Consider the following 16,421-nt stretch of genomic DNA (forward strand, 5'->3'; position numbering starts at 1 on the left):
ATATGATACGGAAAGCAATCAAACGAAATATATTCCACATATTTAAAAAATGTTTTCTAATTCGTTATTTGTAATATTTTCTATTTTTACGAGAAAACGTATTAAATATATATTTTTAAAAACATTTAGAATATTTTAAAAATAAATTATTTCGTAATATAAGAAATATTTTTCAGAAATGTTTTAAAAAGGTTTACTTAATTTTTACAAAAGTATTTTGGTAATCTTCTCCTATAACTTAAATTAAGTATTTTCGTATGATATTTTAGTATTATTTCCAGAATATTTTATGGAATTTTGAATATAAAACTTTAAAACAGTTAAAAGAAAACATTAAAAATGAATAGAAAATGTTTTCCATTGTGTTTTGGAAGATATTTTGTGTCTTTAGTGAACAACATTTTCTGATATAGGTCTATTATAGAAACATTTTTACATGTTTTCAGAATATACTCTTCCGTTACTGGAGAAAACATATTCCTTGTTATATCTGAGAAGTATCCCAACTATATGCCGGAACTATTTTTTAAAATGTGTTTGGAGAACATTTAATTAACTACGGGAAGCATTGGCGTTAAATAAGCTTTCCGGGCTTAATCCTCCCCCGAAATTGTTTTACTATATTAAAGTAAATGAAATATCCTGCACAATTTTCACATTTTCAGGAATAAAGTTAGCAAAGATTCCCTCCACAAAACAAAATCGTAAATATGCCACTGAACAGGATGTGCATGTTTAGAACGTTAGTAGGAAAATAATGTATGGAAAATTTTCACAAATTGTAATAGAAATATTGTGTTGAATGTAATGTAATATGTTTTCAATGTTGAGAGCAGGGGTAAAAGTGGATCTGAAAAGGTTGGGGGACGGTAGGTAGCGGATGACGTCACGTCGTTCACCCTGCCTATCTTTGCCCATTGTAATTTTTTTTAGGAACTGGGTAGACGCCGTATATATTTTCTCGAGGTGGGGGTGGCGTCCCCCCGTACTTTTACCCCTAGTTGAGAGAGAAAATGTTTTCTAAGTAACACAAAAAATGTTTTACATACATGATAAAGGAAACAGAATAGGCGTATAAACAGAATAAAATGTTTTCCAACATGTCATTTACATTCTTTTTTATTGTTACAAGAAAACATATGAAATATAATTTTTAAAATATTTCGAATATTTTAAAAATAAATTCGTTCGTAAGATAAGAAATATTTTTAAAACTCCTATTAATTTTGTATGGAAATGTGTTTGTTATCTTGTCCTGTAACTTAAATGAAATATTTTCATGTAATATTTTAGAATTATTTGCAGAATATTTTATCGAATGTTGAATAAATTCTCTCACGAGAGTATCGTAGTAGCATTATTACCAATCATTATACTAATTATAGCAGCACCAAAGAAATATATTTGTTAAAAATTTGAAATTTATGATATCCAGTGTGTGAGATTGCTAATTAGCATCGCTACATCAACCGTCATTTGTTTATCAAAGGTACCAGCATTCCTTGCGCGCTATGTTGAATTCACAAGTCAAGACAAGAAGGAATATTTAAAAAATAAATAAATAAAATAAAATAAATCTCACTATATTCAGTCATGTTGAAGAAGATATCTTTATATAGAAAAAGGGTTATAGTTAAGGAGCCAGGAATTATTCATTGAATATCTACCTACTTAAAAAGTTGGTAATATACCCAATTTTAATTAGTTAATGAGTGATTTGAAATTAAAGAAGACTTTTCCGAAGTCGGAGGCACACCTCAACTCTGTTAATAGTGAAGAAGAAAGAAAGAAAGACAAGAAAAGTCGGTAAGTATAACGATTACATAAAATAATTTAGTTTTATTGTCTTTATAAGTGATTGAGTGTCTGTATAGTGTACATGAAGCTGCATCAGTTCCCGAATAAGCAGGACGCTCATACTTTTAGGGATTATTCATTGAGTATGTACGAACTTACAAAGGGGGTAACAAAGTGACTTTTATTTACTTATCGACTGATACGAAAATAAAAAAAGAACGTACCTGTACTTTATATCTGCATATCTGCATGTGTAGTGCCCTTGTACTTTATCTATGACTATGTGTGTGTGGAGGGGGGGATTTAAGGCATATCGCATGTCTTGTGCACATGGGTACTTCTTATATTGCACTACGTAGAAAATTTATGGTATTTCATGTAGAAATGGTAATAGAACACAAGAAACGCAGATCAGGGTGTTCTCATGTATACTATGTATTATCGAGAAATTTATGTTTACAAATTAATAAAGGTATGGGATGCTAGATTTCTATTTTTCATCTCTATACATAAAATACCGTGAAGGTTTACTTTTGGCTCACCAGTCGAAATAATTGCTGAAAAATAGATTCTTTTAATAATTTTCTTTTTATTGTCGGATTGAGTATAGCCCGCTCCCCCCAATGATTTTTAACGAATCATAGTGATTCTAACGATTCATACTAGTTCATAATGAATCGGAATTGCATGTTATAAAGATTTAAGATGTAAATCTTGCGGTAAGGAAGCTTTAGTATAAGTAGTAGTAGTAGCTTTAGTAGCGGTAGTAGTAATAGTAGCAGTAGTAGTAGTAGTTAGTAGCAATAGTAGTAGTAGTGGTGGTAGTTAGTAGCAATAGTAGTAGGAACGGGTTAGAAGCCCCGCAGGGGTTGGTTTGGTTCTGTTCTCGATATAAGTAGTAGTAGTACTGACTCTTCCAGTTCCGGTGACAAAGAACTGGGGGGAGCGGGCTATACACAAGCCTTATTGTCTCCTAAAGATTTGCGCTAGGCGATTTGAAATACGTCACATGGAATAGATAAAATTCAAAAGGAGCGTCAGAAGTAATTGTCGAAAAAGTATAGTTATTCTTTTATGATTTGCGTATATATATACGTTGCCGGATGTATGACGTAAAAACTACAGTGCAAAAAATATAAATCAGCCTGTACTACGTGTATTGATGTAGAACACAGGTTCCTCTTCCCATTTATCTGTAATAAAGACAGAAATCAACGTGCCCTGCGGGGCTCTAACCCGCCTTCACTTGCTAACGCTCGCTCGGCAATACTATGTGAATTAAATATTTTACTTTGATACAGAAAAGAAACATCTATTAACCTATATGGGGGACCTGTGTTCTAGAAGCTTCCCGCACCAATACTGTCTGAGTCAGAGCATTGCGAAGTTGGAGGTCAGCAGGAGCGAGGGGATGCTTCCAAAGGGAAAATATGCGGGCAAGTCTTTACTTTAGTCAAGGCAGTGACAATGACCAATTGATCTGAACCGGTTTCTGCAGTTACAGTTCCCAAGAAGGAAAGAGAAAACAACGTGCCCTGCGGGACTCTAACCCGCCTTCACTCGCTAATGCTCACCTCTGGTGCTTGGGGTCCCGGGTTCGATCCCAGCCCCCGCCAAGTGAACTTTGTGGTGAACAAACACCGTGTGCGTGGGTTTTCTCGGGGTTCTCCCGTTTCCTCCCACTTTCTTCATTTCACCATTACATTCATTTCTCATAATCATCGTCTCCTTTAGCCTAACCGGCATAATCGTGGGACGTAAAACTAAAAGATTTCATTTTTCGCTAATGCTCATTCGGCAATACTATGTACTGTCATAATATCACTGCCTTGTTCAAAGTAAAGAGTTTAAAAAGATGCGTACATTACCATTTTTATGACAGGTTATAATGATTCTGCGTGCAGTTTTACTTCTGGTGTGCCACTCGAAAGCAGTGTTTCATTCAAAAGTAATGTTCCGGGGGCATTGCTCGTGCTATTCTAGTTATTATTATAAACGTATTATTTTGGTCTGCTCCGGGGAGCCACTGCCCTCCCAAAGACAAGTCTGGAAGAAGCACTGCTCGAAATACTTAGTGAAATATAATTCTTTCGCTACTTTCCTTCTTGTTGTCTATTTAATGATTTTCGCCAAGCGACGTATAAATTTTTCACTTATAAATTCAAGGCGACCGTCAGAAATAATTGTCGAAAAATTACAATTCTTTTACGATTTGCGTATTTATACTGATTCCTGATGTGTGGATAAGAAGCCCAAAAAATACAAACCAATCTGTGTTACGGGGCTACTAAAAAGCACGAATGCCATCTAACCGAGTCAGGGAGGGTGAAGGCGGGGGGGGGGGGGCCGAGGGGATGCTTCCGAAGGGAGTAGGCACGTACATTTCTATTTTGGTGACGGGATAATTGCGCGTATATTACCATTTTAATGACGTATTTACGACTTTTTTTTTCACGGGAGAAGGGCTTGGCTAACTTTGTTCTCCAAGATAATTCATTTACTTTAATATAGTAAGTACAATTTCAAGGGGCTTAAGCCCGGAAGCCCCCCTTAAATACACCAGTGGGTTATAATAATTCTTGGGTTCTCTCGAGCAGACGTTTACGCCGAGAACAAAATTTATAGATAAAATATGATGTGAAATATTTTTCGTGAAGGAATGAGAGCGTTAATGTAAGTTATTTCTATCATTGCACAGCTTATTGAAATGGATTTTGAATGCAAATAGGGTAGAAGTAAGCGGCGGGAATTTCCGGTTCATACGTCAGTTGTGAACATCTGCGATGGCCGTAATGTAAACTTTTTTTTTTTTTTTTTTAAAGAATTGTGTAATAAAGAGAGAAGGATTATAAAGTTTCTACAGTCATGGTATGGTGAAGCGCGTAAAATCAACTGCGCAAAGTGTGGAAAAGATTTATTCAAGAAGAAAAATTCAGAACAGAGGGAATAGCCCTACATACACTATTTTCTGTCGTAAAGGTAAGAAAGAAAGGCGGTGTAACACTCGTGTATTAGCTGTGAAAGGTATTTTTTTTTTTTAGGATCGAAATTAAGTGTTTTTGAAGATAAGAATAATTACAAATATTGTAAATGTTTTTGCACCATCCTCGTTTATGCGTGCCCCCCTGCTGTGCTTCTGCCCTGACTCAGATAGCATGCGTGCTTTTTTACTGGCCACCTAACAGAAGTTGTTTCGCTTTTTCTTTTAGAGCTCTTCATTTAGTACATAGGGGGGCGCGGTTGCTCAGTGATAGAGCGTTCACCTCCGGTGCTTGGGGTCCCTGGTTCGATCCCAGCTCGTGCCGTGTGGACTTTCTCGTGGGTTTTCTCGGGGTTCTCCCGTTTCCTCCCACTTTCTTCATTTTTCATTATCACCGTCTCCTTTAGCCTAACCAACATGATCGTGGGATATTAAACTTAAGGATTTCTTTTCGTTTAGTGCATGTTCTGCAAAAAGAAACCGGAAGATGCAAGAAATGCGTCAAAATTTGGTAAAACAGTCTGCTTGAGTATTACCTAATTCTGCCTGCAGGTTTACTATTGGCGTGCCGCTCGAAATAATTGTTGAAAAATTATAATTCTTTCGCTAATTTTCTTATTTTCTCTTAAATGGTTTGCGGCAGGCGACATGTAAATATTTCACCTGGCATATATAAAATTAAAGGGGGCCATCAGACTAGATTTGCCGAAAGATTACAATTATTCTTTTGTGATTTGCGTATATATATATGTGTGTGTGTGTGTGTATTGTATTGTGTTCAGGGTTTGCCCAATTGGGCCCAGCCCGGAAAAACCCACCTAGGTTTTTGAGCTTTTCGTTGGTATATTATTGGTGCAATTAAGGTGATCAAGTGATTGGAAGTGGTTCTTATTAGATTTTGGACTTTCCTTGGGCGAATTAGTTGCTTTCGCGCTAAGATATACAACATTCAACGTAAGACCCGAGGGCGCGGTGGCTCAGTTGTAGAGCGTTCACCTCCAGTGCTTGGGGTCCCTGGTTCGATCCCAGCTCGCGCCGTGTGGACTTTGTGGTGGCAAATACCGTGCTCGTGGGTTTTCTCGGGGTTCTCCCGTTTCCTCCCACTTTCTTCATTCCACCATTTCACTCATTTCTCATTATCACCATCTCCTTTAGCCTAACCGCATAACCGTGGGACGTTAAACTTAAAGATTCCATTTTTTTCAACGTAAGACCTTTATAAAGTTGTGAATGCACTGAATGCATTAAAAAAGCCGTACCTTAGATTCAGAGTGGAAAGAATCAAAGAAGTTGTCATTTGAAGAGGGATACACTATGTTTAAATTCTTGTTAAAAAAAAAAAAAAAACAAAAACCTTTCTGGCGCCCTTTTTATTTTTTCTTCGCTTTAAATACATACTATTGTGCCATGAATACTTGTCAGAATCATCTTCCTGTAAACTTTATTTCCCAAAAGCATGTACTACAAGCGCTGTTATTACATTCAAAACACTTTGAAAATCCTTATTTTAGCAAAATGCGCAATTTTCCCATCTTCAAGTGACACGTTCCATTTAAGTGTCCGTGGAAGAGAGAGTTGAACATGTATAGAGTATATTTGAAGGGTAAGGGGAAAATAGAAGGAATGTCACAAAATTGTATTTTTGAGAAAACGGTGTTTTAATATTGAAAACCTCGTAAAAAGGCATAGGCTTAATCAGTGGCGTAGGGAAGGGGGGGGCCCAGAGGGGCCGGCCCCCCCCCAAAGAGGTCCGACAATGTACTTTGGTACTTTGATGTTTGTAATTTTATATATATTTTTATGTGTATATATTTTTTTGTTTGTAATTTTTCTATATGTACCTATAACAGCACTTGGGCCCCCCCCAAACACACATCCTGGCTACGCTACTGGGCTTAATCAAATCTTTTGCCTGTTTTTACATAGATATTTTTACATCTACGGATGCATATATATATATACAGGCAAATAGTACCAAAAGTCACCATCTCATAGGACAAAGTACCCAATAAAGCACACACATGGACATTCCTTGTTTTTTCCCCTTACCTTTCATTTCATCCTTTTACTGAATTGTTCTGTCATGTTGGTAGTTTTCTTGAGCATTTCATGATTCATTCCTATATTCGCGATTTTTTGTATTCTTTGCAATGCAACGTATCAAAATTATTCATTTGTATAAGGCAAAATAATATGTATGGCCTGCTCCGTGGGGAAAGAAATCAAGCAAGGTAGCGGTCATCAAGGCCTTAGTAACCACCTCGGCATTCACCTGGTACGACTGAGGGAAAAAGGATGATCGGGTCCAGATTTGAGATCAGAGCATTCGGAATGAGACGCTAGTTCTTCATCAACTCAAATGCTGCCACATGTTTTCAATTTTTTTTTTAATAGGTTTAATATTTATAAGATGCTATACTTTTTAAAAAAAAATGTGTGACCGCTTCAACATGTTACAACGTCCGTAAGTAAGCTACAGTCTGAGGTATGTCACTTTCAGCTGAAGCTGTTGTCTTCCTTGCCGTTTACATTTTCTTCAGGATGTTACTTTTGTAACACAATATTGTCTTCACAAGCTGCTGTAGGTCCTACACAAACATTTTAAATATTTTTGTAAGTTTAAGATGTAATAATTGATCTTTAATCATTCCCTGCTGTTATTATGTTATTAAACGCTGCCTATTATTTTTATTTTCAGAAACTGTGTAACACAAGAGAAACGTAACTAACGATGAGATCGCGTAGATTATTGGGATTTGGCTTCAACATGTCATACAGAGACGAACAAGAAGATCAGTTAAGAATTCAGCTGCAGTTCCACAGAACTTTAACTGACAATTCGCAGCGTCGAATTTATAGTTAGTTGTGGTAATCAAAAGTGACATTATAAAGAAGCAAATACGTTTTCTGGTTATTCAACAATGTGATATTTCTTGAAAGTTGCAAAAAGTGACATTTCGTGAAAAGATCTATTCCCCATGCGCCGTAGATTTGTAGAACATATTTTCAGCAACATATTTTACATAAATATTGTTGTTGATTTTTTTTTAATTAGTGTCAGTGACATAATTTTCTAGAACAAGTGTTGAAGATTGTTCTTAATGTGATATTTGAGAAGATTGTTCTTAATGTATAGAAACAAATAATACGAGCAGCATGAAGATGCTGCTGAAGAGTATTTAAATAAATAATGCCAGAATAGTGTACATTTATATTTTTATTTAACTACTAACCGATATAAACTTATATAGATGTATATTTATTATAGTGTACAGTGTAAATTATAACTACATAATGTTAGCTTGCTCTCATAATTTTAAGCTGCTTTTATTATTATTATTATTATTATTATTAACTCAAAATCTTATTTACACACAGAATGCTTCAGGGTGTTCCACTGCTACTACTGGTATGTGGCCACGCCGTCTATGTACGTTGGGGTATCTTATGTGATGTTGCGAGGTTCAGACTGCAAATTAGAGCCTTCACAATCATCGCGTGCCAATTTACAAAGCGGCTATATTGGATTTATTATTTTTAAGATAGGAAAAGGATTGCCAACAATTGTTTCTTGAAATGGATGTCTAAACTTCAATCCTTTTCGTATTAAAAAAAAAAATCCAATACAGCCGCTTTCAAAACTGGCAGGCGACGATTGTGAACACACTGATGTGCAGTTTGAATGTCGTAAGTCACATAAGACACCCCAACATATATGCACGGCGTGTCCACATACCAGTAGTACCAGTGAAACACCCAGAAACATTTTGTGTGTAAATAAGAGTTTGAGTTTAAAAAAAAATGCTTAAAATTATGAGAGCAAGTTAACATTACGTAGTTATAATTTACACTGTTTATTATTATTATTATTATTATTATTATTATTATTATTAGTAGTAGTAGTAGTAGTAGTAGTAGTAGTAGTAGTAGTAGTAGTAGTAGTAGTAGTAGTAGTAGTGGTATTTTATTTTTATTTTGTTTTTAGTTATTTATCTATTTATTTATTTTTTTGATTTGAGTCTGTGGGCCGCAATGGTTCCTCGTCATGAAGACAGAGTGAGGCAAAGACGTCTAAGCAGGTAAAATTGTACAGAAGAATCTTATGTTTTCTTCCAGCTGCTATGTCACAGCCTGGCCGCCTTGTTTTCAACCTACTATTTGTTCCCAGCAAGAAGCCGTTATACCGTATATGCAGAGTGACGCAAAAGTCCGGAGCCCATAGGCCAACTCGGTTACTATTGCAGGTATGGAAACACGGTAAGATATGTAAGGACTCTTTTAAATTCCAGCAACACTTTTGTTTTTGTACTAGTGTACCGCTCAATAAAGAAAATGCGTTACCATACATCATGTCGGGCTACACGAATGAAAGAATGTGTGGTTTGAAATTAGCTACACCGAGAAGAATTGAAAGGAGACACAGTGAAGGATAAACATGCAAATGCAACATCCACGCCAGAGGCGTAGCAACCACGGTGTTGAGGGGGGGGGGGAGCAGATACGAAGGACGCGAAATTGGGTCTTGCACTATATTTTTCATTGTGTCTTTCCGTTCCCTTTGGTCCAAATAATTTCAAACTTTCTTTCTTTCATTCGTTGTTGTCCAACAGTGGCAGCGTTGTACTTTTCGTTACTATTGGGCGGTATACTAATATAAAAACAAAACTTGCTGCATTTTAAAAATTTCCTTCTGTATCTTACCTTGTTTTCGCATCTGCAGTAGTAACCGAATTGGCCTATGGGCTTTGGGTTCTATCATGTACAGAAAATATTCTGTAAATATTTTGTCATGTACAGAAAATATTCCCTAAATATTTTGTCATGCACAGAAACTATTCTTTAAATATTTTCTGTGATGTACAAAAAATATTCACTAAATATATTTTGTCATGTAAAGAAAATATTTTGGCATATGTAGGAAAATATTGTCTGCGTTATTGGTAAATAATTTTAAAATATTCCATGAGAAACATTTTAAAAACCATTCCGTTAACATTGTATAAAACGTTTCAAATACTTTTTCAGTAATGTTTGGAAATCGTACAGAAAACATTTTTAGGAAAACTTTTCTAACGGCGTATAAAATATTTCTACAACGTTTTTGAGTGTATTTAGAGAATATTTTCAGTATTATGTGGAAAATGTTTTCAACAACATATGGAATATATTTCCTTAAGGGAAGTAGGATACATTTTCTGAAGGAAAATGATGGCACGTTTTAGAAACGTTTTGAAAATATTTCATTGCTGTGTGGGATTATATCTATTAAATATTGAAACGTCTAGTTAAGGGTTTTGAATGAAACGCTACCTTCACAATATACAGATGTTATCAAAATAGTGGAAACACAAATAGTGTAGTTTTCAATACCTAAGATGGTTGAGGTGGAAACACTGGAGATTCATGTGTATGCCTGGCCGTTGTTAGTGGAATGTTAAGTGATCGCTGAGTACGTCAATCAGGGTAGAAAGAAGTTGTGTTTGCAGTTTGAGAGAAATTTCCCTAATCTAGGGAAATTTAATAGGTAAATTTAGCAAAAAGGGGAAAGGGAATTTTTCAATGAAACGTAAAAATTCAGGCAAATTCTAGTACTGACTGATTGACCATATAAATGCTTAAATTTTTCTTTGTTCTTCAGAAAAAAAACAATAAAATAATAGCAATAGTTTATGTGTGTTTAAATTAGCATAATTTGGACTCATTGTTGGTGGATTTGTATTTTTCGTGGTAAAAAGTAAAGGAAAAAGTGAAAAATAGAAGTAAAAAGCAAATGAATAAAACAAATGTTTTTGGCACTTCCTTTAACATGACTAAATTAATATTATCATATAACTTCTATCATAGGAATTGGACACTCAACAATCGAGGGAGAAAATGGAAAATTTTGTCAGTCGAGGGAAATTTTCTTAAGGAAATCTACAAACACTGGAAAGGAAACGAATTGAAGCGGTCAGACGGAAATGGTTCAAAATTTGAGACTGAATTTCAAAGATGTCAAATTGTGTTGTTGCAATACGTATAATGTTAGAATATCGTAATAATAAAAACGATAGATGCCCTGTTTTTATTATTACGTTATTCTAGCATAATTGGATTCTAACATAATTATTCTAACATTATTTTTAATTATTCTAAGTTATTTTAGTTATTCTAACATAATTTTGTACATTTATTCATTCTGTCTTTACGCCTATATTAAACTCAGCAAAAGACAAAACAGTTTCGTTAGGTAGAGTGGGTATTAACTTTCTACATGTTACTTTATACTGACATTTTGGTTAATTATATTTTCTCTTCTAGTTGTGGCTGTAAATTTAATTTGTTTACATTATCTCTGTTCAGCAAAATAAACTTCCTCACACAGAGTATTTAGCAATGTAATATCATCTCATTATTCATAACAACAAATTAACGCTTTTAATATCGTGAATAAAAACTCAAAAATGGAAATATCAGCTCTTACTGAACTCTGTTAAATTACTTGAAATTAAATACGTTACATTCTAATGTATTACATTTGGTGGGTGGGTGTGCAAAGTGTGTTAATTTAAAAATTACTGTTTTAGAGAAATCGCATTTGAAAGTTCAGACATAAATCCAAAATCCACTTTTGGGAAAATGATTCGTTGGTGTAGCTCTTCATGTTAATAAGACTGTATTTTCGATTTATGTCTGAAACCCAAAACCGAATTTTTGGATTTAATATTTGAACTTTCAAATGCGAACTTTCAAACACTAACTTTTGACGTAACGCACTTTATACACCCACCCGCCATTTATAGTATGATTTTTTCTGTCATACTTACAGTAATACTTGAAGTTTAATACTCATTTTGATTCGGAAGTTTCTAATCCATTTCCCATGTCATAGGTCTATCATTGGTCTGCACCAAGGACTTCATCTTCTTTGTAAATTGAGGTTTCCAAATAGTTTTACTGTCACCTTCAAAACATATTGCATTATGGATTAATTTTTAAATTATTATTGTGCATAAGCAGCAAACAAACAAAAAACAATATTTATCAGTAATTTTGTCAAAATTAAATTTATGAAAAATATACCTTTTCTTCTTTCACTCAGAAATATCAAAAATAAATCTGCAGCGGAATCGCTTACTCGAAGCTTAGCGTTTCCACTGAACACCAAGCCATAATTGACGTGAACCGTAATGGATTCTTATTTCAAAATCTCTCACTGGGAAACGAATCCTGGTCATATGTTCCAAAGACGTGTGAGTTAAAACACTAGACCAGCGGGAGAGGGCGTTAATGGTGTTGAAGAGTTTGTGATAAGGAATATTTACAAATAATAAAATCCAACTTATTTCAGTAACAAAGAGCCTCTGTACCTACAGTTTGCTTCAAAAGCATGCGTCCTATGGAAAAGCAAAACGTCATAGAGGCATAGCACAAGGGCGCCGATTTCTCTGTAAATTTGAGGGCCCATTCAGATGCAGAAGGTATATATATATGAGGATTTTAAGACAAATTGCATTCAAATTATGCCTAATATTGTATATTCATAAATACAATAGGGAGCCCCACATGAGCTTTGAAGGGGGGGGACCGGGCCTCCCCGGCTCCCCAGGATCGTCGCCCTTGGCATAGTGCAATATACGAAAAAATGGAGACTTACAAAGTTGAAACATTTTACAACAAAAATAGCATACAAAACTACTACACTTATCATACTGTGTAAACGGTGAAAGAAAATACTTTGGGTAAGAAATTCCGTTGCAAAAATACGAGGCGCATGTCAGGAAAAAGACCGACTTTTTTTTTTTTTTTTTGTAAAAGGAAGAAAATACTAGGAGAATAAATTTATTGATTAATATACAAGTACATACTTTGGCTATTTTTCGACGTAGTCACTATGAACTTCAAGAAATTTCTGGAAGTGGGGCACAAGCTCTCGTATACCCTATGTGTAAAAGTACTACCTCCTGAGAGTGCAGCCAGTTCAGAACTCATATCTTGAACAGTTCACTGTCGTTGAAACACTTCGATAGAGCTCATTTCTTCTGATGATCACTAGAAGCAAGGTCGGGGCTGTAAGGGGGATAATTGAATAGTTGTCGTCGGAATTTTTAAATTGCCTCAAAAGTACAAGCAGTCGTGGTCATGAATCAGAATTCCAGAGCGTAGCATTCCTCTCCGCCAATTTTGGATGGCACATCACAGATTATTCAGTGTTTGGCAATTCACATCTGCTGTAATTTTTCGTCCTTGTTCCAAAAATTCCAGAAGAATCATACCCTTTTGGTCTCAAAACGCGGTTACCATTATCTTGTGGACTGAATTATTTTCTGAATTATTCGGTGAGCGTTTGTTTGTTTGAATTTCTTTGCTTTAGGGGAACTCGACTGTCGCAAATGCATTAATTGCTGCTTCGACTCCCCTGTAGCGTACGATATCCAAGTTTCATCCCCAGTCACCACATGAGAAGTAAGGTTATCTTCAGTCTCTTCCCAGAAAGCCAAAAAATCACATGCAGTTGTCATTCTTTGCTCTTTATGAACGTCTGTCAGCAATTTTGGCACCCATCTCGCACATAACAATCAACTTGTTAATTCAAATTCGATGCACTGTTTCCGCAGATACTTCTGAAAACTTTTTGGCGAGTTCAGTTATTGCCAACCGGTAATTGGATCGCACTTTCTCGTTAACGCGTTCCATCAGATCGTCCGTCTGAACCCTAGGACTCCCGCTTCGCTCATTGTCATGAATATGTCAACGTCCTTCCCGAAATCCTCTGCATCACTGCCTAACCTCTTCTTCAGTCATTATTGTAGGTCCATAAGTGGCTCAATTCTCAATGGATGTCACCTGAATTCTGTACTTTGGCGTTCAGAAGTCATATGACAGATCTCATTTCACATTTAGCGGATTTTTTTCATTACGGTAGTCATTTCACCTTACTGCTACTCGCATGAACGCAACTGCAAACGGTCAATTTTATCTCTGTTGCAAGAACAGAATATTAGGCATGCTTCTATGCATGCTCAACTTCATCAGTTAATCAACTCAGCGTATTTTTTTCACATTTGCTTAGCATTATCCTACCTATCAACCTGAAGTTTTCTAAATCTCTTTGTAACAGTAGTTTCCAAACTGACAGCTTGAGAAGTTAACATATGAACCTAAGGTTACTGAAATACTGTGTCGTATAGGATCAAAGAAACGATCAAAGATAGTAATAATGGAGCTCCATCCAGAACGAACACAGAATCAGATGCATAAAGGCATAAACAAGAGAGATCATAGTTTCAAAGAGCTTGAAAGGCAACAAGGATTTAGAATTTAGAAAGTATCATGATAAGCTGAATGATTACTCAGCAATGGAATAAATTATTTACAGTGGATAGTTCTTAGCCATTTAGGAAGGTTTTCAAGCATTTTAAAATTTCAAAATATAAGAATAGAAGGTAAAGACCTCTGAATAAATTTTCTCGTTCCATTTTTTATTTTCGACCGACGATAGGAAAGAATAAATTATGGTGATCGTGAAAAATGTCAAACTTGAGATTCAAAACTGGCACCTACGTACCGAAAATGTGATATTTTTAAATTTGTACGGCCGTTTATTCATTTGTTTGTCTGGTGTACTATGTATCAATGTACAATCGCCTAGAGGCCATACCGTTCAACATACTGGCACAAAATTTTAAACGTAAGTTTTTTGTATGAGTCTCTAGGGAGGACGGACTCGAATTTTCTCCCTATTCCCAAAATTAATCATACTTTGCTGATGGATTAAAATAAAAAGCTGCGATTTTCTCGAAAACGGATAAAATGATTTTGTTTATTTTACTTATTTATTTAATCTTATTTTACATAGCGAAGTTAAGGTTGGTTTAAAGAGACAAGTTTTGCCGATAGATGTCACTACACTCTTCGTATTTTCCTGATGTATTTTTTAACTTTCACGAAAATTCACGATTTCTCTTATAAATTTCAGCCTATAGACTTCAAATTTTTAGAGAAGAAACTTCATAACCTATCGAAGGCAAAAATCCGTGCCGATTTTTTATTTAGTATTTTTTCATTGTTGAAATTTCTTAATTGTTGAAACCGAATATCCAAATATTCAACAATATACTGTTTTAACAATGAAGAAAATTCTAAATAAAAATATCGGTATGGATTGATGCCTTTGGTAGCTTATGAAGTTCTTTCTCTAAAAATTTGAAGTCTGTAACTTGAAATTTGTAAGAGAAATCGTGAATTTTCCTGAAAGGTAAAAAAATACATGAGAGAGATACGAAGACTGTAGTGACATCTATCGGCGAAACTTGTCTCTTTAAACCAACCTTAAGGCTAATCATCGCTTGTCTCCCACTTGACCATACAATGATCAGGATTTAATGTTCAAATTAATATACAGTACATAATATAACAAACAAAAATTACAGTCACACTCACGCATACACACACATAGATTACTACAAATAAACATACTGTATAGTATATTCAGATACATTTAGTGGAATATGAGAAACAAGTAAAAAGTAAGAAGAATAAAAATCAGCATTTTTGTCAAAAATCAGTAAGCCTAAAGAAACTCATGAATAGTCTGCTCAACCGACTTTTAAAATAGATCGCTTGAATGAGATTGCCTTATGTTGGGTGGAAGATCATTCCATACACGTATAGTGAATGCAAACAACGCATTCAAGTAATATTTCGATGAGTGTAGGGAAAGAGAAAGGCGTTTATTCCAGTGGCGGGCACAAAAACCGGTTTTTCGGTTTTTAGAAAAACCGAAACCGGTTTTGGAGAAAACCGAAATGTCGGTTTTCGGGGTTTGGTTTTTCTAGAAACCGCTTTCCGGTTGTTTATAAAAACCGGTTTTGAGCATCCCTAGTTTATTTACACTTGAACTTGTACCGTCATCATGATGACCATTTATTGGTTGCAATCGTTGAAATAAGTAGGAAGGTTGTTCAACTCGCAAAGTCTTAAAGAGAAGTGTAAGTCGATGCAAATAACGTCTACCGGCAAGTTTCAAAGGGCCCAGCTTTCTGTAGTAGCGAGTTACATGGTTTGGTCGCTTGAGATGATAAGCAAATGATAATGCAGACATTTGGAATACATTGTAACCGCAACACTAATTCTTCGTTTAAGTCTGATAGAGCTACATCACAATATTCAAGATGAGAAAATATTATAAATTTTAAAAGTAGTAACTTTGTTTCAGTGGGTAGAATTTTCTTTAGTTTAGTTATTATCTAATATACATTAATATTTCATTAGCAATCACATACAGTGGTATAAGTCATTTACCTGGGAAAAATCCTGAAGTGATAGTTTATTCTTCGGGATGCGGTCTTTCCGGACAATTTTCGCAAAATAGACTCAAGGAATTTTGCTCACTTTTCATAAAATAAATGCTTTATTAATAATATGGTAATATGGCATAATTCATGTCTTGAAAAATCCATACGGGGTATTTTACTCCTGTTTTTCTTTTTTTTTCCTTGGGGGGCGGATTTTCTCAGAAACGTGGGAACTAACGGACGCTGTGAACATATTAAGGTTAGTGTAAAGGTACAAGTTTTGCCGATAGATGTCACTACAATCTTCGTATCTCTCCCATGTATTTTTTACCTTTCGCGAAAATTTACAATTTCCTTTTACAAATTTC

At 35.1% G+C, this 16,421-nt stretch overlaps 1 protein-coding gene and 1 long non-coding RNA gene across 2 annotated transcripts in view; one reads left to right on the forward strand and one right to left on the reverse strand.

Moving 5' to 3' along the window:
- Positions 1-16,421, reverse strand: part of LOC145682419 (gamma-aminobutyric acid receptor subunit rho-3-like) — a 75,417-nt gene that overhangs the window by 40,157 nt on the left and 18,839 nt on the right. The window contains exon 2 of the mRNA XM_081754045.1: positions 11,584-11,720. Coding sequence (XP_081610171.1) covers positions 11,584-11,609 — 26 coding nt within the window. The 5' untranslated portion in view covers positions 11,610-11,720. The remainder of the gene's footprint in view (positions 1-11,583; positions 11,721-16,421) is intronic.
- On the forward strand, positions 1,310-7,983 carry LOC145681385 (uncharacterized). The gene is made up of 2 exons (XR_014130765.1): positions 1,310-1,806; positions 7,476-7,983. It is a non-coding gene; the product is annotated as an uncharacterized LOC145681385 (long non-coding RNA).

This window comes from Thermobia domestica, chromosome 3, assembly GCF_964235325.1.
Source record: "Thermobia domestica chromosome 3, izTheDome1.hap1.1, whole genome shotgun sequence".
NCBI classification, from domain to species: Eukaryota; Metazoa; Arthropoda; class Insecta; order Zygentoma; family Lepismatidae; genus Thermobia; species Thermobia domestica.